This window comes from Carassius gibelio, chromosome A9 (assembly GCF_023724105.1).
Source record: "Carassius gibelio isolate Cgi1373 ecotype wild population from Czech Republic chromosome A9, carGib1.2-hapl.c, whole genome shotgun sequence".
Lineage (NCBI taxonomy): Eukaryota > Metazoa > Chordata > Actinopteri > Cypriniformes > Cyprinidae > Carassius > Carassius gibelio.
In genome coordinates this window covers 8463759-8489737 of record NC_068379.1, presented here as the reverse complement: position 1 = coordinate 8489737, position 25979 = coordinate 8463759, and the positions used below count along the sequence as shown (strand labels likewise).

Here is a 25979-nt window from a genome sequence, read left to right as displayed (position 1 = left end):
TTTGAGCAATATACAAAACATTTTATTTGTTTTTCCAAAGGAAGTGCTTCAAAATCTACATTTTTTACATTTCATGGAAAATGTTTGATGGAAAAAACATCAACTCAAAAATCTTCAGAGTTCAATGCACTCTTCTCTCATTATGTGAATAACTGCCCATCATCTGTGTATCACACAAGTAACAAATGCAGATGTGTCAGGTTTAAACCCTTATTAACGCAGGATACAATAGAACAGTATGCGTGAGTGTGTGAGTGTCTCTCCAGGACTGTCCAGAAGTCTGTGTGTGTTCACGCCTGCGCCAGTCGCTCCAGGACTCTGCGATACTCCGCCAGCACGTCCTGGTAGCTTTTCTCCAGCTCCTCGTGTTGCAGACTCGTGTCCATCTGGCTGATGTGGGACGCCAACTCCTCTGGCCTCAAACACTTCTGCATCTTAGTCAGATCACGCTGGTTTTTCTACACGAAAGCGTTGGGAGAAAATACACAGGTGTCAGTACGGCGAAGGAGAAAAATAAGATGCAAAGCAGCTCACCCGATCCAATCCAAAACCTGCCATTGAACAGAAACCCCAGGGCACATGTGATTACATCACAGCGAAACTTCATGCATAAAAACACAGCGAGAGAAATAAAAGAGCAGTGAACAAAAATTGAGTGTATAGTTGTTGAGAAGCTTTGGCACTGAACTAAGACTGACGAAACATGAATTCAATATACACACACACACACACACACACACACACACACTTAAGAGATATTAATGTTTAAAGTGAATATAAGCAGGCGAAATATCAGATCTGTACATTACAGTGTCAATGCAACCTATATCGATAATATTTATTGATGTTGTGAGACCTATAAGCAATCTGTATTGAAATGTAGGGCAAAGTTCATCATTAATGAAATCACCTCCTACATTCCTGACTGCATACACACACAGACGAGATGTTGTGAAGACAACACATTCTGAGCAAAGAGATCTCAAGAAGAAGAGGGGGGTTGGGGGGGTGTCTGCAGATCCTGCTCTATTTCCCTTCCAGCCTCATGTTTTTCACTCTTTCTTTGGCTCGGTCTCTTTCGTCTGGTGTGTATGCGGTTATTCTGCTGCCAGAGCTCTCGGTCCTGGACAGTGTCATGATGAGAGCGGTTCTGATCCAACACATCTTCTGCAACATATCAACTAATATCACCATAACCTCCGAGGAGAATCGAGACGCATGCAGCTAAATCAAGTTAAAATATAAAGAAATAAGATGAAAAGATAAAGACCACTGCACAAAGTCTCTGGCAACAAAATTTAGCAAAAATCTTCCAAAAGTTCCACAACCCATCTAACATTCATTCTACTGTGGAACTCAAAAAGAGAAATTCGGCAGAATGTTCACGCTGCTCTTTTACATACAATGAACACAAACAGTAACTAAAACATATTAAGCTCCAAAAAGGGTGGTACAATAATAACAATGAAAAGCCATAAAATAATTCCATAAGTACTATATATCAAGATTTCTGAAGACATGATAGTTTTGTGTGAGAAAGAATCATGATCATTTTGAGCTCCACAGTAGAAAGAATGGTGTAAAATGCTATTCACTAAAATACTGCTCTATAATATATCACTTTTATCATGGGGGTCATGACAGCTGCTAGACACAACATGTTTTCACTATAGAAAAAGAGTAACTAGTAGATTTTTTTGCAAATATCTCCTTTTGTGTACCACAGAAGAAAGAAATTCAAATGTGAAAAAAATAAAATAAATTAAGGATGATATATCATAAATAAATAAATTAAAAAAGTCACAGTTCAACATGCTTTTTTCAGAATTGAATTGATGAATCGTAAGTTTAAATTGAAATTAAATAAGTGTGTGTGTTTGTATATATATATATAATATATATATATATATATATATATATATATATATATATATATATATATATACAAACACACACACTTATTTAATTTCAATTATTAAATAAGATATTTATAATGTTACAAAACATATCTTGCTATATATATATATATATATATATATATTATATATATATAGCAAGATATGTTTTGTAACATTATAAATATCTTTCCTGAAACATTTGATCAATAGAATTTTGAATCTTGATTAAATTAATTTACTTGGAATGGTAGTGTATTTCTTGAAATATATTGGCCAATAGAATAATACATAGATTTAATTTCTCCCATAATCACTGCAGAAGTTGTGTGGGTTTACGGATAGCTGAAGACATTAAAATACAGCGTCAAACTGCTTAAAATTCTAACTAACATATACACAAGCCTGCAGAAAGATAAGTATCGAGGTCAGAAGAATTTGGTGACACTGCACAGCTCCAGTCCTGAGACACAGAACTGCTGCATGTCTTCATGCAGGGAGAGCGGATTAGAGCGAGTCCGTCCGTGCGCAGGTGACTGGGTGATGCATTCTTCCTGCTAAATGGCTCCGCTTAAATCAGATGCAAATCTGTACTAATGACACTTGTTGTGAATGGAGCTCGTGGTGTGGATGTGAAGACTGCGGCTGCCGCCCGGTGTGAGCCATTATACCCTCAAACAAACCCAGAGCAAGGCCTCGGGTCCCTCTCGCTCTTAACACCGCGTGAGAGGATCACACAGGAAACTGTGCAAACTATTCAAGCCACTCAATGAATAAATGATACCAGACAAAGCCTGCAGAATATCGGAACATCAGCACTGAAAGAGTTTTGTTTCTGTTCATTTTTATACAGCACATTTAAACAGGGCTAGAAATGTGCAGCTCTCTTTGAAGTCCAGAAACGCTTCATTTCACATGTTGTAGTTTGGAGAATGTTATACAAGCAGGCTCATCTTGGCAGTCGCTGCCAGGGTTTGTTTTGGCAAGACTTCACTTGTTCTGTTGTTCCTTGAAATCCCTGTTCAGCACACGAAGCTCAGGCTCTGCGCTTTATGACTGATTAATCATTGCATGGGAGTTGTAGCAGTTACGCCTAATGGGTAATGAACTCCTTGTACTGAGTCCGATTGCAGTCATTCTGCTTCTTAAAAGCAGTCAGTCACTGTAGACAAACAGGGACGGACCTACAGCTAACATGAGCAGATAAAACACACACTTACTCTGTAGGGTCCATAGAGTCTTTTTTTCACCTCCAATCGAAATTCTCTGGCTTTCTCTTCATTGCTCATGTCTGTGTTTCTGAGACGCAGGATTTCATAAACACGGCGTGCATGTTTCTGAAAGTTAGGAAGGAGACAAGAGACATACTGTAAAGCTTTGTTTCTTTTAACACATTCTAGCTTTTTTTAACCTAATGTTTGGGGACAGCATCTGTGGCATCTTGAGAAGAATATGTGAGGTTCAGATTTTCTTGCAATTGGATTCTTTAGTTAAATAATATTTTGTTCAAATTGTGTACATTGTCAATATAATACTATAGAGGTGGAACTGCTTTCAGTTGAAAGTCTGATTATGTATTACCAATGTAATTCCTGTGAGTAGAGTCCAGGAAGAACATCATTGCAAAATAAACACAGATTATATGATAATGACCAGCTGGATGTGCAATATTCATTCAATCACACTGTATTCCCAAACAAATAAATAAAGCATGGACATGAAATGCTGAATTGGTTTTAAATGATTTTGTGAAAATAAAGAGAGCACAGAGAAACAAGCGACAAGATCTTGCACAGCTATATAGGAAATCTGCAAAAACAGTTATATTCTGAATCTGTAATGACTCCGAGAGGTCCACCATACCTCACGCAGTTCCCACTAGGGTAGCAAGGAGAGCCAAGCATTTTTGCCTGGCCATGCCACAGGCATCACCCTGAGATAATCACTCACAAACAACATGAACAGAGGGGATTGTGGGGCATAAAAGGGGATGCTGGGTTATAATTGGAGCAGCTAAAGAGTGGCCGGAGCAGCGAAAGAGAGAGGAGTCCCACAGGGGTCACTGTTAGGACCACTCCCACTCACTACCTGCTAATGGCCAGTGGCCTCCAGATCAAACCGATGTTCACTCCTACCTTTTGGGTAGCACTACAAGTTGGAAAGCCATTAGGACAAAGCCATTACCTCTATATATAAATGCACAAACTCTTTGTAGGATTAACTGTACAATCACTTGGCTTTTTTTTAATCGACAGTTTACAGCTACAGGAACGCTTCAAAGAAATATGGCAAAAATAGGGCTGGGTAAAAGAGCAGATTACATTTTTTTTTAAATACAGTTTCTTGTCGTTTGATGTTTTCTTGAAGTAGGTCTTAAATAACTTAAAAAAAAATTGGCAAGCTTTTGTTGGTAAGCGTATTCAAAATAAAAAATAGTTAAAAAAAAGTATAGTTTCCCAATAAAGAATAATATTCAACATATGTGGTATGATAATGATAATTCAACTGATATGCATCAATATAACCATGTAAAATGAACGGTGCTTCACATATATTTTTTAATTTTAAACATTTCAAAGCATATTTAATTCCACGCAGGAACTGTTGCGAACATTTTCAGTGATGATCACATAGCATTGACTTGACTAAATACAAACAGTTCAAAAGAACTGATTCATTCAAATTAGTCCTATTACAATCTCATTCTCAACTGCTCTCGAATATCTTTTCTTGACTATTGCTATAAATAAAAAGGCAGAAATAATAAAGCAAGTAAACCTGCAAGGGGATGCTACCTTGTTGATCTTGAGTTTCTCTCTGGCCTCAGATACCATCTCTTCCCTGAAGCCCTGAGAGAGTTTCTCACTGGAGAAGGACGGCAGAGTCAAGCACATCTTCACCAGCACAAAATCTCTCAGCTTCACATAGTTTTCAGATGGGTCTTCCGCTGCGGGGCAAACAATCACAAAAAACCAACTCATGAGAGTCTTGAAAGTTTTCAAATTGCTAAAATACAGTTTGAAGATACTGACGCCAGACAAACAAAACCTTCAAGAAAACCCTCATTACTTATGCTGAATGCGTCATTAGTGAGAAATAAGCTAGACACGTGTTTACCCTGGTAATCAGGGGAAACAAAGCCTTACTAAAATAATAGTAGTTAGTCCCTGACCGAAGAGACAGACAGAGGAGAAAAGATCTAGATTCTGGAGCATCAGTGAATGTTTGAACCTTTTTTTAATAGTTGTGCTTGAGTCCCTAAATTGTCCTCAGTGTGAAAAGATGGATCTCAAAATCTTACAGTCACTGCAGGAAAGGGTTCAAATATGCGAAAGAAGCTGGAAAACTGAAGAATCAGGATTTTTCTGAAGAACAGTGCTCAGTTTAACTGTTCGGAATAAACAAGAGACTCATGAACATCATCCAGGTAACAACTCACAGTATTAAGAACCAAGGGTTTACTTCACAAACCTTTGAATGGGGTTATTTTAATAATTTTAACTTTATTTTTTCTTGTGGACTACATGTAAACATTTATGAAAAATACCTTACTCAGGACAGTACTAAATAAAAAACAGAATGCATTATGATCTCTCTTATTCACATTTTCGCAGATTCTTCAAGGGGTTCCCAAACGTCCAGGTGCCACTGTATGCTTTAAAAGAGTCTAATATCTTCAGTAGCAAAAATATCAATATATATAGGATAAAAAAAAAGGAAATTCACAAAAATTGTTGATGCAGGTACCGACTCCTTTACTTAACATACACACAATTGTAAAAATATGACTGACATTGATGAATAAACAGCCTATAAAAGGTAAGGCTATTAAACAGTCCCAAACTAGTTTTTGCTAATACAGTTAAGTTGGTATAAGCCACCACAGTTATTTAAACATATACAAAATAGCACAAAGTGAAAATAACATGGCATTTTTGGGTTATGGACAGCAGTAACAGCAGTTACCCTGGTGAATACACAATAATAACATGAACGGTTAATGAAACATGGAAACTGTTCCTGAATAGAATGAATATCATAGCTTCATACAAATCCTTCCCAGCCTACACCCAAAGTAACAGTTATATGATTGATTGGTACCTGACTTGTTTCACACATTGCATGCTCATAGTTTCTTTTGCGCTTTAATGAAATGATGCACAGCGCAACTGAAGAGTGGCTTGACGGACACAGTATAACAACTGACAGCACAAAGCTTGTTTTTCCGAGGTGAGAGACTTTTAATTTTGTAGCAAGTTCTGAAAATAGTGATAGAATAATGACACTGACATTGAGCCTGACAACATCTCATCTGACTGCAGATACTAAATCAGGACAGCGCGGTTTTCTCCGGCACTCTTTACTTAAACTGCATCTGACATCGGTCTCAACAGCTTCACACACGTCTTTCAAAATGACCGTCTCGCATCAGAAAAACATTCAGAATGACAGTTTTTGATGTTGACGATGTTTCTTTGTCTGTACACCTCAGGACCCACTCAGAACATCCTTGAGACACACTTTTGTGTCGCGACCCACCAGTTGAGAAACACTTATATTCAGTAAAAAATATATGCAGGTAAATACTGCTGCTTATTACCATGTTATATTAGTGTATGACTGAGTGAAATTTTTAAATATTATGTGTGTACTTTTAGTGCAAAAATCAGGTTTATTATTATTTACTACATGTCAACAAACAAGACTGTTCTACTTCTTGAATTACACACTTTTGAGGGTGGGATGGGGGATAATTTCACAGCTAGCTAGCTAATTAAATAAGTTTCATAGAGAGACAAACAGAAATGGTAAAATAGTGAGTGCTGGGTAGATTTGGTAGAGTGTGGTCACCCCCACTCACACACACAGACACACACACACACACAGACACACACACTCTCTCTCTCTCTCTCTCTCTCTCTCTGAATAATTGTGTCTTTGTTGAGGGGGTGAGTGAGTGGCAGCATGTGGCCAGCACATTTCAGCAGCAAACTGCCGGCAATTAACATCACATCCCTTCACCTCCCAAAACTGAAGGCAGAGCAACTCAAAGGCAACTACTGCCTTACCAAAGGAAATTCTCAACACTTCCCGTTCACAGACAGAATATCATTAGAATGGATGTGTGATCATACAGGGTGGCTTTCTGAACACGCTCTAAAGACACAAGGCTTTGATAATTATTATTAATTTTATTCAAGTAAAACCATTTGAAAAGGATTTCCAAGATCAATATAATAATCCAAAGTAAAGCCAAATTATAATCAACTGTACTGGAACTGACAAGTTGTCAACTTTGGCTGTATTAATGCATGTAAAAGTTGGTCAACCAAACGTTTTTGTGTTTCCTTTACCATGTCAGCCATTTAATATTGCAGAATCTTAAAGTAGGATAAGTACCCTAATGCAAAGTGAAGTCCAACTTTACATCACCCCAGCTATGCTACTACAATGGTCAATAATAATCCAGTGACATATTGTATATTTAAATTATGTTGGGACCAAAAACTAATTTGATAGATGCTACTATATATCTATACTGTGTAATTTATTTGTCCTACAGGGGTAGCAGCGTGTGGGACAGGTTACAAGCCAAAATTATAATACTTACTTTGTACTAATGGTTTGGTTAAAATCTTTAACCTTTAATTATGAGAAACAGTAATATTGATCCTGACCAACATTACCTCTAAGAAAACTTGAAACTAAAATAAACTGCTCAAAATATGACTCAAAACGTTTAATGGAGGCCTCGTGTGGACTCATACCTGTGATGTCCTGTACTTTAGCAGAAGTGCAGTAGTATCGGTGGACTGTCTCTAAGAGCTGAGCCCCGTGTCCTTCTCCCTGGAATGGTGGCAAGACCAGCATCTGGCTACACACACACACGCACACGCACACACACACACACACACACACACACACACACACACACACACACACACACACAATACAAAAGCTTTAGTGATGCTACATTGAACATCAGGTGGCACACATCACCATAACAAAATTGTTAATCAAACAAAAGTAACAAAAATGTCTTAAATTTATTGAGCCAGAAGAACTGAACCTCAGAGGCTGATATTTATATGGTCAAAAGTACGATTCTGACAGTTTTTAAGGTAAGTCAATGAGATCTTTATAACTGTATAACAGACTACTTACATAAAATTATATATCTTAGTAATTGTTTAAATGCTTAGTTTTATGAAAAAAGCTCTTTAGTTTTTTTTTGTTGTTGTTCTTTTATTGTGGGGGTTAAACATATAATAAAATGCAATCCAATGATTATTGAGAGATAATCATCAAACCCCAAAAGCCTGATGTCTCATATGTGATGTGTGATTTTTCTAAACAATTAGATTTGGATAATAAAGTAACCCTAAGTTGCTTCAGTCCAGTAAGTGCTCAAGTTAAAATATTTCTAACAGTATACAAGTTATTCTTACATTTTCTGCGTATAAATCAGGAAAGATTTCACAACTAAAAGACACATGAACCACAAGCTGAAGGGAGAAGTTCATAGACTTGAGAACAGAAGTATAAACCATCAATCAGACGAGAACAGTTTTCCTCAGCAATGTTCTGATTATGTCGATAATTGAGAGGCCTTAGAAATTAGTGAACCAAATATAAAAAGTTAGCCTTTACAGGGAAGATATGAAATGATTTAGTGCGATATGACTAAACCATGCTAAATATTATATTTTATTTGTCATGCCGCAAAAAAAAGTGTGACTAGATGCATGACTCCTTTCAAAAGATGAAATGCATATTATTGACTTATTCTTCTACACACGATTACGTGCTAAATTGCCATTTATTCTCTATTTGGGTTGCGACTCACCATTTAAGAATCACTAATACAGATGGTCACACTTTCATTCGCCTCATTTTAGATGCTGAAAATATTCTCGGTTACAGTAAGCAATGATATCATCGGTCAGGTTATATCTGTTCATTCGGCAGTGAGCAACGTAATGAAACGTTCCTACATCTTGCCAATCAGTACATTAGACTCGTTTTCAAAACCTGTTTTTTTTTTTTTTCGTGGGTCTTGTAATACCTAGAGAGGGGCTGGCACACAAGAGACGCAAGACGGTAATTTGGGAGTTTTAGGGACAAGGGAGAGAGAGAGAGAGAGAGAGATGTGTACTTTTCTTTTCCTTTTTCAGCAGAATAAAGCAGATAGTGGGCACGTGCTTCCTTAGTAATTACCTGACACGTGGTCTGGTTTTGTCTGGGTATACGTAGTAATTATACACTGTCATGTAGCCAACCGTCGCATACAGGGTCTCTCCATCCTTATTGTACTTCTCAAATCTGAAAGAAAGACAGAAAGATAGAGAGAGATGACAAAGGCGGGCAGGTCAATCGTAGGCACGCTCCCATGCACCGGACCCCCCCTGACCCGACCCGAGGGCCAGTGGCCCATCGCTGCACCTGCTGGAGACACTGAATGCATTATGCACTTAATTGGTGCACTGCAACTTAGAGCAGAGAGGCAGGCATCTAGCCTCTTCACATCACTCCAGTCCATTTGCCCATTGTCTGTTTTAATAGGTGCCAAAGCAAAGAAAACAGAGGCAGAGTCCCCCTCTCTACCACTGGAGACTTCATTCAGTGTTTCAAAGGACAACAACATTTCAATTCAGCCTCTTGGCCTGACTCAAGAAAGAAACAAGAGCAAAGAAACCAGACAAACAACACAAAGGGAATAACTATTTGCCTCAATGCAGGAGAAAAGAATTAAAGCAGCCTGATAATTTGTCCCACAGGCCCCACAAAGGCAGGAGAGATGTAACTGGGCTTGTTCGGATGCTTTACACCTGTGTTTGTGTGTGAGAGAGAGACTCAGGAAAGCACTTTTTAGAAAGTTACGGTTCACTATTTATTGTCACTACCTTCTTATCGGCACTCGCTGGCTTTGTGAGAGCACTTGATTTCGATTTTTTCCGCTTAAGTTATCAACACTCGTCACTCGAGTTTTTGCCAACAAGTCACATTTATTCAAAGGTGGGAATTAATATCTAGAAATATCCGAGAGCCTCTTTATTTAGCATTCCTCTGTCAGTGGTTGTCATTTGGTTTTGCTCCTGGAGTCAGGTTTTACATTCATATCAAGTGGTAAAAAAATGTGCTTAAAAATACAGAACTTTATTAGTTTTAACAAACAATATGCAAAAAGTATGTCAGTATCAAGCCATAGGCTAAACACGGATGTAACAATTAACCGCGAGCCTGTTGAAAATCGATTCAATTGTGACGATTCAAATCAGTTGAGATGTTAAACAAATCACTATTCAGTTAGGCGTAGGAGTTTATATGAATGTATGTCTGAGGGGAACTTTCTGTCTTTAGAAGAGTTTAGATGGTATTTAATATTTTCATCTTGTCTCTGTATGAAGTATACTAAAGTTCATAAGTGCAGCACAGCTTTGTTTACAGCGGTAACCAAGGAAACGCTTTAAGCTCCACCTGCTGGCAGAGAGTGGATTTGCGTCTTGTTCAGCTCATCTGATGTTTCTGTTTCATCCAGGTACTTTTAATGAATATTTTCCCAAAACTGAAGTCAAATCATTCTGTTTTTGCTTCAAATTTCTAAATCATAGTCTAATCTAGATTTCGATAAACTGCTCATGTTGGATCACGATTTAATTTAGATTTCGATAAATTGCTAATGATGGATCACAATTAAAATACAGAGGTTGCCTCTAATTTTAAATGGAAAGAGGCTTATTTTGTTTATATGAAGTGATTTATTTTATTTTTGTTACTTATTTGATGCCATTATTAAAAGGAGGAGATCCCTCTAATTTGAATAATTATCGTCCTATTTCTAAATTACCGGTTTTAGCAAAAGTCTATAGTAATCTATAGTAAATGATCAAATGAAAGAATACCTTTCTAGTCAAAATATTTTAAACGCATTTCAGTCAGGATTTAGAGCGGGCCATAGTACGATAACAGCTTATTTCAACACTTGTTACTAATGATTTAATCACTGCTCTCGATGAGAAACAGCACTGTGCGGTCTTGTTTGTTGATTTGACAAAAGCATTTGACTTAGTGGATCATGGCTTACTGTTGCAGAGGCTTATAAGTATAGGCCATAGTAACTCGGCCTTGAGTTGGTTTCAAAATTATTTATTTGATCGAATGCAATGTGTTGCTATAGATAATTATGTTTCATCCATGTTAACAGTTGAGAAGGGTGTCCCACAAGGTTCTTTACTGGTGCCACTTTTCTCTATTTTTATAAATGAATTAGGGCAGGGACCTAAAAAGTTACATTTTTATGCGGATGATACAATAATTTATTCAGCTGCAGCCTCTCTTTCACAAGCTATTGAAATTTACAGGATTATTTTAATACTTTTCAGCATAATTTACTCCAATTGAAATAAATTTTAAATGCGAACAAAACTAAGTACATTGTTTTTTCACGTAGTCGTTCCATGATCACTGCTCCGTCTATTCTTACTGTTGATGACGTGCATATAGAGAGAGTAACAAACTACAAATATCTGGGAATATGGATAGTCGAGAAGTTGCCATTTGATGTTCATATTGATTTCTTAGTAAAAAGATTGGGCTTTCTCTTTCGGCAAAAATATGTTTTTCCTTTGGAGCTAGAGAGAAAATTATTCACAGTACTTTTTTTTACCCATTTTAGATTATGGTGATATTATTTATATGCATGCTTCTATATATTTATTAACAATATTAGATTGCCTTTATCATGCTGCATTGCGTTTTATAACAAATGCTTGTTCACGTACACATCATTGTTTGCTATATAACCATGTAGGGCTGGACATCCTTAAATCAAAGAATGAAATCACATATATTAGTATTTACAGTATATTACAGTATTTACATACATTGTTGGGTATGCTGCCAAATTACATTACTAGGCTTTTATGCCTGTATAAAAAGAACTATAGCACTAGATCATTGATTGGCATTAAATTAAAAGTACCTAGGATACACTCAGAACATGGAAAATCAGCTTTCTTCTACTCTGCTCCTTGAATGTGGAATGAATTTCAAATTATTGCACAACTAGAAAGAATTCCTTCTTCCTTATTCCTTATTTTCTAAAAATATATTGTGATGTAAAATGAATGAAGTGTGTGGCTGTTTTAATTAATTTGGTGACATTTGATTAATGTTTTTGTATTTACCTTGTCTGTTTAGAATTTGTTTTATGTGTAATTATGTGAAACTTTAATACGGCCATCTTGGCCAGGACTCCCTGGAAGAAGAGATTTCTTTTAATCTCACTGGGACCTTCCGGGAAAAATAAAGGTTAAAAAAAAATTATAATAATAATAAACATTTGGACAGATGGAGTTTGTTGATACTGATTTCATTTTAATATTAATAACAACAACCATAATGTCTTATTATTCTAATTTAATGTATTGATCACATGTAAGAATTCAACGTAAACGTAGACATCTACATTTAATCTTTTTAAAGTTAAAAAGTGTAACCACAATAAATTTAAGGCAAATATTAAAACTATACTGATTAAAGTAATACCTGATAGAGCACTGATTAGACTGCTTCAGAATAAATTACATTTGTCCCCGGACAAGTAACTTTTTTACTCTGACAAGTGAATGATTGAATTACTTGTCTGAAGGACAAGTTCATGCAAAAGCTTAATGTCAAGCCCTATATTAGCAATGTTATTGCTGTGAGTTTCATCCTCTTTAATACTATTTTTTGTAATGTTGTTATTGTTTGTCTTTCCTTATTGTTACTTTGCACTTAAAATGGTTTGAAAAGGATAGAAATGTCCTCACTGAGTGAGTTTAGTCTTTTTCAAATTTCGTGTCCGCAATGTAGCTATATTGTTTGATGTTTTTCATTGATACAGTCTTATTTCATTTCTAGTGTTTTTTTTTGTTTTTTTTACATTAAATATTTTACCTAGTAGTGATATTGCTGTGAATTTCCTGATTTTCAGTATTTGTTTTCTAAATTTATAAGTAATAAGTAACTATGCTTTAAAATCATAAGATGTGATTTTTTTTCCAGTGTTACTAGGAAACTTTAACACAAAGGTAAATTAGTGTTCATCAATCAGATTACGTTACCAAAAATTTGTAATTTAAGAGATTATATTACTGATCACGATTTTTTTCATGTAATCTGTAATCAGTAACTGTAATCTACCCAGCTGTGTATATGTATAAACTGTTCTGTAAATAAATGTGTTATTTGACACTTGTTATACTTTTAGCGGTTGGGTTACTGTTCGAGAGAGAGTTTTTAAGAGTTGGTGTCGTGCCTAGTCTTTACAAATGTTCTTAAACTGAGAAATTAAGGATTATTTTCAGTGTGAATGTGACAAATATAAGAATCCTTTAATGCTGATACAGACTAAATCTGAATCTGGTCTGGTTTAGAGACTCACACGAGGAAGAAATCCCAGCGATCGTCATCCACGTCGATGTAACTGGCGGTCTCAATGAACCACATGAGAAATGTCTGCAAGCGCTCGTGGTACTCCCTGAACCCTGGACATGAGACCTCCACCTGAAACGATGAACAGCAGACCAACTCCATAATGTGTTCACAAGGAAATGTGCTAGAACAAAACTCTACGGACACCTTGGCAAATGAATTGCCATTGGCTAGTAATTTGTTTTGTTTGTTTGTTTACTCGCCAGACTAAACAGGATAACATGTTTGAATGCATATTAGTCATTTTAACTGAGCATTTTGACTGGACTGGTGGTGGTGCTTTTTTTTTTTTTTTTGATTTATAAATAAAACAAGTACAAGTAGGCACACCATAAGCGACATGGTATACAGTTATAAACATGTCGTGCTGCGGGATACTCTGTACCTTGTGTATCTGGTAGGTGAGATCCTCTCCCGCCTCCACATTGTGCACTTTGTAGGTGTGCAGCAGGCTGCCCAAGGGTTTGAAGTTGGCCTCTTTCTCCAGGAGAGAGATGAAGTCATCTGTGTTACAGCAGAACCCAGCAGGAATGATCTCTCGGACCTTCCCCTCCACATCATCTGGCTGAGAGCAAACAGAGAAAGAGCGAGCTGCCTTTGAATGACGACCAACATTTGAAACGAGAGAACAGCATTTATGTGACGTCTGTTTCACACTGCAAGCGTGAGCGTTACTAAAGCATCACAGCAGAGGCTCTAAAGCTACACGTTTCTTTACAAAGACGGCTACAAATTAGTGTTTAGACATTGGTCAGTTATAAACTTGAATGTTTTGAAGTCTTGTAAGTTATAACATGAGAATTTGCTTGAGGGAAATCTGCTCCTATCACGTTGTTTCTGTCATACTCAAATATAGATTGTGCTGTTTATACTATTATTATAATATATATTTTTTAATTATTACATACTTGTATCATAGGCTCCAAATTTGTTGTTGTAATAAAGTTATAGCTCAGTGTCCATAATATTCATATCAATTTCTATAAGCTGTCGCTATGCTTTAGGTAAATTACTTGTGATAAGCTCCACTTTTTTAGCTGATCGGGAGAAGAGGGAATTATTTGTTGGATTTTAACTACTCATTAGGGTAAGTAAGAATCTTAAAATGTATTTATGTAGAGCTGAAAAAAAGGCTATATGCGTTTCTAACCAAACGTGATTTAAATAGCATTTTTTTTTGTAACTGAAGACATGGAGCAATATAATTATTTTTCTATTTTAGCTGTTAAGTGAGAATATTTAGTCATTTTGGCACGCTGAAAAAAAATACACACTGCTCATATTTTAAACGCATAAAATTTGCTACGGTTACGCCTATCATTTAAATGAAAATGAAAATGATGGTGTAACTGCCCATGTGATCTTTGTATCATAGGATTGACGACCATGTAACCGTATCATGTCTCTGTCGAGTTTGTCACTGTATTTTGTTCTGACTCCCAATCGACATTTTCGGCCGCCTTGTACTCATTAGTTACTTTGAGTAACAATTCCACTAGAGTCCTGCACGAGTTTGGGTACCCGCAGGTGACCCGCAAATTTGGCTGAAACGGGTGAAAAATATCCAACTGTGTCAGATACGGGTGTGGGTCGGACATGGGGGAAACACGGGTCTGAACACGGGTTCAAAACAGTAAAAATAGGCCTACGTTCCACAACCGCGCCAAAAAATCACAACCGCGCCAACGGCTGCATGAGTCATTAGTTAACAGACTTTAAAGATCAGCCAGCTGTTTTTATTATTTTTTTCCTGTATATATATATATATATATATATATATATATATATATATATATACACACACACACAGATTCTGAATTAAAATGTGTTTGATTTAAGCCTATTTCAAAATTTGTGTCATAAAATTATATCGCGCATACAGCTCAACTAACGCGATCGTTATAAAGGTGTTTAAACAACAATACACTTCCACTTGCATGTATTTGACAATCAGAATATCAGATATTTCATGCCATAACTAACACATTTGTGAATATGGGCCTAAGCTAGGCTATCCAGGGTGTTTTTTTTTTTAATTGCATCTGAAAATGTGCAGCTCATTCACATGCGCACTCTGGCGCAGATCCGCCTCACGCGATGCTCAGCTGTGAAAGATTTTAAAATGGGTGCGTTCGACTTGAAGCACAACCTCAGACGGTGGTATGATTCGCTCTTTTGTTTGTTCTGTTTTCTTTCAGGATCAAAAATACAAAAAATGAAAGCGTTCATCTGTATTTCTGACTGATGAGAACTTTGCATATACATTCATAAATCAGTCAATTTTGTATTTTATTATGAGATATTTTATTCTAATGTGATCAGTGACTCAAGCACTGATGGACCAAAGAGCACGTATTTTGACATTTGCAGTAAAAACGTGAAATATAAATTCTCAGAAAATGCATTTAATACCAATATATTGAAACGTCTGTTTATGTACACTCAAAAAAATGACTCTTTAAACTTACTTAAGTCAATTATGGACAGTGGTTCCACACAACCAAATTGTGTTTTGATAACATTAATGGAATTTTTTGAATCTATGCAAACTCCTTGTGTTGTGACAACACAACTGAATGAGGTAGAATCTATGTGAAATAGTAATGTTCAACCAACTCAATTTATTGACTTTGCTTCAACTTAAACTGGTTAAGTTAACTCAACATGTTTTGGTTTATTACAATCTAGCCAAATTTGTTTCACTCTATCAACATAAGGAGGTTTGTTTCAAATTACTCATTTCAATTATGGACAGTGGTTCCACACAATTAGTTCTAGTTACTTTAACACAATATTTTCTTTTTGAAGTTACTCCCTTCAACAAAGCATTTTTTGTATGTTTTGTCTTGTAATGAGACAAAAGACAAGATGTCACAAATTATCAAAGTGTATTTGTTAAACAAGCAATAAATAATTACACACAGTAAAATACAGTTTAAACCACATTACAAAATTACACAAAATAGCAAATACAATTCTAATTGGCATTCATGGGCAACCAATCAAACCTTATTCCAGGAACAGGAACTGGCTCCAGAAATAACTTCTTCAGTATTCCAAATGTGTACCTGAGTTCAGGAGGGTTGCTCAAGTTCAGTCCATAAATCAGTCCCAGTAACATGGTTTTAAAGACTGTAAACTGCTATAGGTCCTGAAGAACTTTATCCTTTAAAACTCCAACTTCTGCTGGACTGTCTTCAATGATGCAGCTTCAAATAGATTCCCATGAGTCTTCTGGATCACCTCCTGACTGCTGGCAACGTCTGTATCCTAGAAGTATTTAAAAGCATGGAGAACTCAAATTATTGTGTATTAACTTTAACAAATAATTTATTAACCTTGAACTCACCATATACTCCATACTGCTAGGGTCTTCATTTGGATACTTCAATTTCATTAGTCTGAAGATGAAAACAACAAAATTTAGCCTTTGTTTTTTTTTTCTAAAATTACATGAAAAAAAGTCAGTCATTCATCTTCTTATGGGAAATCCAGGCAAGCAGTCAAGATCGGATTCTAACAAACATTACAGTGGAAAATGTTACACATCTGGACCCTGTATGGTTAACAACAGAACTGGAATGTTCCCAGACCCAGAAACATAGTAAGGACATCAGTAAAACAGTCCATGTGACACCAGTGGTTCAACCATAATTTTACAAAGTAAACAAAAATACTTTTTTGTGCAAACAAAATTAAAACAGCGACTTTATTCAACAATTCTTCTCCAAATCGCATCTTCCACCATTATCAACAGCACGTAAATAATTCATGCGCATGGTGCTGCTGACCTACAACACGCCTGCACTGAGCCTTGATTGCACGCAGAGGAAAGCAATGTTCATGCCTCTTGTTACTGTCCATAATGGCAGAATATGTGATTTGGAGAAGAATTGTTGATTAAAGTCGCTATTTTTGTTTTCTTTGCACAAAATGTATTCTTGTACCTTTGTAAAAGTGTGGTTGAAGCATTGATGCCACATGGACTGTTTTACTGATGTCCTTACTATGACTCTGGGAACATTTCAGTTGCATTGCAGCCTTTATGGAGGTTCAGAAATCTCTCGCATTTTCATAAAAATATTAGGGATGCACCAATTGACCGGCCATAAATTGGAAACCAGACGGTTTTTGCTTTAAATACGCAATTGGTAATCGGCCGGTCTTTGGAATTTTTTTCAGCCGATTTTTCCGGAAGTGCGCCCGCGTGCTCCGACTACATTACTTCTGTGTGAAAGCAAACACATCCCGGGATTGATTCCAGCATTGAACTCGGGTCGGGGACGTAGTAACATTGCTGGGTTCAATCCCGGGACAAGCGCTGTGTGAACAAAAGCCAGAACTAATGCCGTGTCGTAGTGATGACATTATCGTGTGACTCTTTTACTGGCTGTTTTGAAGGAAGATCAACGTTCACTGAAAAAAAAAAAAGTGCAAACTGTATGAAGCAGAGATCAGTTAGTTCCTCACTTTCCACGGTGACACCGAGATCGTTCGCCAGATTCAGTGAAAGTATTACATGCCTAATGTTTTCGACTCGTACATTACACGTCACGCCCTGATGTCACGTGTCGTTACGGGATCTGTATTTGCCGGAATCGCAGTGTGAAAGGGGCTTTATTGAGCTTTCCCTCAATTTTGGACTGTAGACTGTGGACTGTCCTTCCTTCTTGTTTGTTGCTTAAAGATAAAAAAAAAAATTGTCCAGTTTGCTTGTAAAAGAAATCGGTATCGGCCATGAAAAATCATGATCGGGGCATCCTTAAAAATATCATAATTTGTGCTCTGAAGATGAATGATGGTCTTACGCGTTTGAAACGACATGAGGGTGAATAATGACATGTTTATTTTTGGGTGATCTAGCCATTTAAACACACCTGAACCAGCTAATCAAGGTTCTTGGGAATTTTAAAACAAAAAAGTCTTACCTGAAGTTCCAGGCAGGTGTGTTAGAGCTGAACCCCACAGAACACTGGCTTTCCTAGAGCAGGTCTGGACACCCCTGCCTTGCATCAAAATAAATCTATCAGTTTATAGATATACCACATATTTTGTATTTATTGTATTAATAAACCTTATCTTATCTGTCTTTTTTTGTCAATTTCCAGTAACCAGTGAGAGAATAATGTTTTAATACAAGGTTGTGTTGAGTGCAGTTGTTCTTACCTGTGTAGTGGGCACCAAGAGGGTTTCAGTATTTGTCCAAGGTCTCTTCTTCAGTATGAAAACATCTTCGTAAATTTTGCAGTCCGAATCAAGTTTGGCAAAGATTGTTGATTCTAATGGGCCTATGGTAATTCTGGATGTCTCAAATTCTGCACAAACCTGTACACATGAAGTGCAATGTGTTACAAAAAAAAAAAAAAAAAAATTGAACAGCAAAAACCAATTCAATGATCAAAATATTAAGTGATTTATTTGTGTGAGTGATGAATAGTGTCATGTTTACCATTCCTAAAGGAGGACCTGATTACATATCTGGAGCATATGTATAATGTGAACAGCTCAGAGTAGTGTCCGGTTTAAAGTCATTGTATGACCACACCGCCATGTTCATAAACAAAGCTTCAAATACTCCCACTGTGCTGAGCCAGGGCTCTCAAAACTCGGTCAACATCTCATGGTTGGACATTTATTGATTATTTATCTTTTTAAATTAGTTAAAATATACACATTATAACAAATAAAGGTAATTACTTCCACTTTTTAAAGTCATTATGTATTACTAATACAATTAATTTATACAAATATATTTGGCACACAAAATGAGATAAGAGAGAAACTCCTATTCGCCATTTGATTAGTTATATGAGGAAGTAGCTGAATGACAAATCATTCTGTCTCTTAACATCTCTTATTGTAAGCCATATGTATAATATAAAGTAAAGGTAAGTGATAGGACGTTTTATTTTTGGATAAACATTTTATTAATAAATACAATCTCTCTTAAAATACCTTATTGGGTTATGATAATCAAAACAGTTTGGTTTGATCTAGCGCAGAACTAAGACTTTAATGAAATATTTCCCCCACTTATAAAATGATTTTATTATTAGCTAGCTCCATACCGGAGAGCTGCTTTATAAAAGGAAATCAAGTTATAATTCTAGCGACACTTACTCTGTATTTTCATGTTTAATATTGAAAAGCTATCGATTGCATAAAGGACTGTTATATAAATAAACGTGACTGGACTTTTCTTTACTGGAGTGCCTGGAGAACCTCAGAGTTCGTGCAAACATCCATATCTCTGTGTTCTTAAGAGCTGCTTTTACATCGCGGTCAGTTTTTTGTTGTGTTTATGCAGTTATTGAGAGGAAGGCGTGCAGTATATATTTACATATTCATCCAAGGTTCGGATCGGGTCGGTTTGCCTCAAACTGAAGTGCTATCTTCTTCTTTTTAATTGAATCAGGAGAGTGTATTACAATCTTGCGCTACAGCGCCACACTGGTCAAACTGCATTAATGCAGGCTTTCAAATCAGGCAGATACGAGATCAAACCACTAACGTTACTCAAAAACATTTGCTGAAAATTTTATTTTTATCGTCGACGTTGTCGATAATGTCGAGTAATTGTTTCAGCCCTAGTGTATATATATATATATATACTAAAGTAAATACATTACAGAGAGTCGTGCGCTTTCACATCTCCCAACGCTTCAAAATCATCTATTAACGGTGCAATAAACCGATTACACAATACTAGACTGCAAAACAAAAGCACCTCAAAACAGAAACTCTAAGAGAAATTAAAGACTTTGACTTAACACAATAAAAACTTTAGATTTTCTTACCTGACTGATACCTCTTGCTCCCCTCCACACCGTCATCAAATGCGTTGGAAATCGTCACTTCCGGTTTTTTTTGAATCACGAAATTAAACCCTTTACGTTACTTTAACGATTGATAATTAAGTAAAATTTAAAATTAAACATTTTAAGTTGATTAAACACAATACAATTGTGTTTTGTCGGAAAACTAAATATATTTGTGTTGTTTTAACAAAACATATATGTGTAAAACGAACAGTGCCGGAAAACCATTTTTTTGAGTGTACTCCATTAATAAAGGAGTTCAGACATTGGAAAAATATCAGTCCACATGCGTTTTATATTTAATATGAGGGAAATGCATGCATGCGTGACAAAAAAATATTTAACTTTTAGGTAGCAAAATATTTTTTTGTAATTGTCAATTACACTAAGGTTATTACATTGTCTGCTATATATTTGCTTCTTATTTATTAAATACGGGCAATTGATTGATGAAACATTGATCAAAATTAAGATAAAATGTATAAAAAGCGAATATATTTTAAAAAGAGTTTTCCATAAATAACTTCTGTATGACCTGGCAATAAAATTCGAAAAAAGTGTGTGTCTAATGTGATTGGCTTAACTGATTTGATTGCGGGTGCGGGTCGGGTGTTGGTTCTATTTTAAGCGGGTCAGGTCGGGTGCGGATTTTAATTAGTGCTGCTGTCGGAAAATGGGTCGGTTGCGGTTTTAAGCACTGCGGGTACGGGGTGGGTGCGGATTTACAAAATCAGACCCGTGCAGCTCTCTGAATTCCACCTCATCATCGGTCCACACAAAGACGTCCTTAATTTTCCTTAGACTTCTTGTGTACACTTTTACGCACATGCCCAGCATGCACGAATGGTCACATAACACGTTTTTGGTTATGTAATGTAGATGGAGATTGTTTCTGAAAAACAATGAAAAAAAACAATGTATATGTGGAAATAAAATTTTTAATTAAGATTTCTTATGCCCTCCAAGGCTGCATTTATTTTAATAAAAAATACAGTGAAACTCTTATATTGTGAAATTTCGAGATTAATATATTTTAAAATGTAAAGTGTTCCTGTGATGATTGACACTCCTAATGGAGATAGATAGAGTGTCAATGGTCCATTTGAGAGATAGGTGGCAGTAATGCACTTATAAGTCTGCAATCCCCCGTAAAGCAAGAAGAAGCAGACGCGTAAGGCGCCTGCTGCTGAGATCATGCTCAGGACAGTTCGGACATTGCAGTAAAATACAATATAAAGTCTGTTCAGCTTCTTGCACAGACCGATTGTTTTGTGTCTTTACACATCAATGTATCGTCACGAACCACAGAGTTTAATTTTTGTTGACTCTCAAAGCCATGATTCCAATTGACTTCCATTATATGACTGACCGACTGCAACGGTTTTGAGTTAAAAATCTTCGTTTGAGTTCTACTGAAGAAACAAAGTCACCTAAATCTTGGATTAGGTAAGCAGATAAACATCACATTCTCATTTTTGGGTGCTATCTCTTTAAATATGACTTCAGAAGTTAGCATATGGATTACTTGAAACTTCATCTGTGTCTTTTGTCCTTTTAGGCGCTGAACAGCCACTGGTCACGGTCAGATTTAACTGCATGGCTTGAACATTCATACATAGAATGAGGGTTAGAGAATGATGGCAGAATATAGTGCTGAACTATCCATTTAAAGCCAAAGATCAATGCACGAGACAGAATGTTGCATCTCTAACATGCATTAGGTAACATGCATTCATCTTCATCTAAAGCAGGTTTCAAGCTTCCTCCCACAGAGCGCGAGCGGTTTACTCAGCTGTGTCTAGTGTACAGTGAAAGCAGCTGAATTTAATCATATAAACTGAAGTGGCACATTTATGAGTTATGCGTCTATTCCCCCGGCGCTCGGCCTTACATACAAACACAAAAGAGCCCTAACAGAGTAATTCCCTTTTGTTCTGTCATTAAGCTATACTTCAGCTGTGATTGGCACGGCGCAAAAAGGAATTAAATGAAAAAAAAAATACATATTTTTGAAGCACAGAAAGGAGACCCATTAGGCAATTAGCAATGTCAGCAGAGGAGTTTCCAGCCCCCCTCTTCCTGTACGTCCTCTGAAAGACCACTTAATTGAATACATTTACTACTTATCTTAAACCATGAATATCAGATGAAGTTCCCCCCACCGTAATGTGTCCCAGGTTCTCACCGGGCAATAAAATTCAATGAATTGATCTCGACTTAACAAAAAAATAAAAGCCCGGACATGTATAATAGGCTCCTGTGTTCGGAGGCTGGTGAGTGAACTCAATCAAACGAGTTTGCCCTGTCCATTCACAGGCTCCGGGGGGGACAATAGTGTCGCCCCCCTCCTTCACCCTCTCTGGGATTTTTTACCCAGCAGAATGCGCACCCATGTTTGCATTGTATCCATTTCCAGCAGGGCTGACATGAGAACACTTTGTATTAAGTTGCTAAGCAGGGCCCTTTGGCCGCGTGATGGGCTGCGCTTGTGTCGCGGGACTCTTCATTCACAACAGCCACAAAACACACGACAAAAGGCTAATGCAACACGCCGCTAATTCCTGCTCATTCAGACATCAGCTAATATCAGAAGGGGATCGGTGCACCTGCAGCTCAGTAACACTCACTATTGTCCCACTGCATTATGGGAGCACACCGAAAATACTAAAAACAGACCGTTTCTCAGGCAAACTGCTCAATTGCAAATATAAAAGCCTGGCATTGTGGCGTTCCTGTATTAACTAACTGCGCTTAAGACTCTTCAGAGCTTTGAGAACGTGTCTCCTTTATAAAATGGGGTTCAACAACAGCACTGAATCCAATTATGCAGAAAAAAAAACTTTTAATCAAAGACATCTTCATCTAAGAGGGGAAAAAAGATGAAAAAGAACCCAATATGAGCAACGGTGAAGCGCTTAAAATCAACACAATAAACTTCTTAAGTGGCTATCATTAAAGGTGGAAGACCATTAAACATGGTCACGTGGTGACAGCACACAATATATAATAAGGACCACTAAAACAGTTCAGGTCAGACTTTTTTGGATCTGTCTACAATTTCAAACAATTTCTGTCTATGTATTACCTCCACTGGGTGCATTCTCGCTCAAACTCACGTATCAGGACTCGATATAAGGACTGCCTGAAGGCACAAGGTGAGCAAAAAAGATGCTATGGATTGTTTGAGGAACTAAATTTAGCTCGTACACTTTTTTGTGCATGGATGAAGAAATACAGATAAAATTACAGCAAAATGCGCGTAAACATTAGAGAAAGAAAAGGCATGTGTATCAGTATATTAAATCCGTGCTTCATTCTTAAAGTGAAAGCAAACTAATAATAAATCTAATGCTGTCAACAACAAAAAAATTCAAGTGCTCACTGCTCCTGACTAAAGCTTTGTAACGTCAAACATTATTAATCTAGATTTAATTTATTCAGTGAAGACTGTGAAGTTATTTTACATTTATTACATTTCTGTAGCGTACCTTACAATGTATTTTAGACTGAGCTGAAAAATCAGAAAAGCACTGTTTATTGAACTTGTGTCTTTGTTGTACCATATTTATTTTCTGCTATTGCTTGTAATTTGGTTATCTGTAAAAAAAAAAAAAAAGTTTCGCACCGAGCCCATAGTAGCAGTCAGAATTGTTTTTCCAACTGTTTATTTACACAATGATAAAAAATTCAGATAAATGTTTGTCTTATATATTTTGAGTAGTAAAATGTAGATGGTTGTTTAAAATAGATATATAATATAAAAATATCTATATATCGATCGATATACTCCTACATCGAATCGTAATCGTATCATATAATTTTTTTAGGTATTGGAAAATATCATATCGCTGGTAATGAGAATTGATATCATATCGTATAGTATCGTATCGTGACAAACCATCCGGTTTACACCCCTAGTTTGCATAAGTCTGCATGGACTGGCTCCTAGTCCGGCGTGTGCTGTAAAGAAACACTGATGTGTGACGTATAACTGATCCTATAGTCAGCTCTGACAGCGTTCCTCTCTGTGATGACACTAAAGACTGTCTGCTCTCCGTCTGTGCAGACTCTGTGATGCGAATGTATGTTTTCACTGGACTGTGTGCATCAGGTGAACACGATCAGTGAGATGATATGACACACCTCCACACAGTCAAAGGTGTCTTTGACCCTGGCCGTGTACTTGACTTTGAACAGGGTGCTCAGGGTCCCTGCGCTGTAGTACAGCTGGATCTCCAGACCTTTGTAGCCAAACGCCACTTCACTGTGCAAACACAAAACACAGGGATCGAAGCAATGGATAAAAACAGCGGTGTCAAGAAACACAAACACACACACGATAACGTCATGTAAATATAAACATGTATAAGAGTATATTATATGCAATGGTGTGTGATACATACTCATCTCCAAACAGCTGATGAGTGTACTCAGGGTGAAATGTTGTGCTTTCATCATCTATATCCTCTGGAAAACGCACTGCATCAGACAAAAGAACGGTTATTATATATAATTGAAGGTGGATATTACATATTAGATCAAACAGGAGTTTGTTCAAAGAGTGCATAAATAACTTTTTTTCGCTATTGGTCAACACTATCTATTCACAACCGATGTGACGTCGCCAGAAAACAGAAGCAAATTCTGATGAAGAAGAGTTAACTTTTGATGAAACACTATTTAAAAGTCTCTTTTTTAGGATTTGGAATAACATCCATTGATGAATCATTCATAACTAAGTCCAGAAATGTGCAATCAATGAAATCGAACCCTAAAAAACTGTGTTAATTTCATGCTGAATTATAACAATGCATTCTAAAAAAAAAAAAAAAAAAAATACATATAATACAGATTATTTAAAAAACATTTAAGTTAGCTTTATAAATCATTTTTCTTCTCTAGTGATGATAAACGATTTACCTAATTTCAGACAAACGGCTTCATTAGTGTCACATTTAAACTCTGCCAGTTTCTTCTCCATGTCATTCACAGCTGTGGGAAACACAGAGAAACATGTCAATCATAACAGAACAACAAGAGCATTTCTGTCACTTACACAAAGAAAATAACTTACTACAGTAATACACAATACAATAACACTGTGCTGAACATCAGACTTTCTTCCATTGCTATTTGTCCCTTTTCAAATCATGCTGGAGAACATGATCATCAGGGTTTGAGTGCTTTAAATTACTAACTTAAAATTAAATAAATGCTATAAAATGCTAAATAGAACAATCTGCATTACTGGTATTATGCTTGAGGTGTATGCATGTCTATAACCATCTAATCGTGAACATATCCATCTTTCTACACAAATTGTCTATTGATCATATGCATGTAAGTTTCTTTGAAGTGATCTCATATTTTGAAGCACGAGCTCATCTAAATGCTCGCTACACTGCACACAGAGAATTAACTTGCTCAACATGTTTTATCTGTATGGTGTTTGCGCTCGAGTGTGTTAGTAAGTTAAATCTGCTATAACAGACGAAGAGAGCACAGTGTAAACACACGTGTGCTGATGATTAGCATGTAGCCGCAGCTAAAGCTGTGTTTATGTGATCGTCTGCTCGCAGACAGCAGCGCTCGAGCTCTGACTGCACACAAACACACGCGCTTTACATCAGCAGCTGCACGAATAAAACACAACCGCTATTATTGAGGGGTTTTCACACTCACCCGCCATTTCTGCACGTCTTCTCTTCTCAACCCGCCAAATGCCGAAACTACTTCCTGTTTACCCACGTGCTTCCGCTCACTCTCGCCATTGGAGAAACTCTCGGGA

The 25979-nt window shown here is 36.7% G+C and overlaps 1 protein-coding gene and 1 long non-coding RNA gene across 5 annotated transcripts; both read right to left on the bottom strand.

The window, feature by feature from the left end:
• LOC128019603 (histone acetyltransferase type B catalytic subunit) lies at positions 1-25979 on the bottom strand. Of its 2 annotated transcripts, none has more exons than XM_052605682.1 (11): positions 25874-25979; positions 25112-25183; positions 24595-24670; positions 24335-24455; positions 13759-13938; positions 13324-13445; positions 9114-9218; positions 7664-7770; positions 4691-4842; positions 3116-3232; positions 1-458 (listed from the first exon to the last, which is right to left on the bottom strand). In XM_052605682.1, exons 1-11 carry the CDS (start codon positions 25878-25880, stop codon positions 291-293), a joined length of 1227 nt encoding a protein of 408 aa, XP_052461642.1. In that variant the 5' UTR covers positions 25881-25979; the 3' UTR covers positions 1-290. The 2 variants fall into 2 exon arrangements, with proteins under 2 accessions (XP_052461642.1, XP_052461643.1); XM_052605683.1 differs by lacking the exon at positions 25874-25979 and adding an exon at positions 25266-25550.
• On the bottom strand, positions 16245-20462 carry LOC128019609 (uncharacterized). 3 transcript variants are annotated; one of them, XR_008185212.1, is made up of 5 exons: positions 20171-20462; positions 18540-18698; positions 18302-18379; positions 16723-16774; positions 16245-16643 (listed from the first exon to the last, which is right to left on the bottom strand). It is a non-coding gene; the product is annotated as an uncharacterized LOC128019609 (long non-coding RNA). The 3 variants fall into 3 exon arrangements; XR_008185213.1 differs by lacking the exon at positions 20171-20462 and adding an exon at positions 19714-20164; XR_008185211.1 differs by lacking the exon at positions 20171-20462 and having other exon boundaries at positions 18540-20164.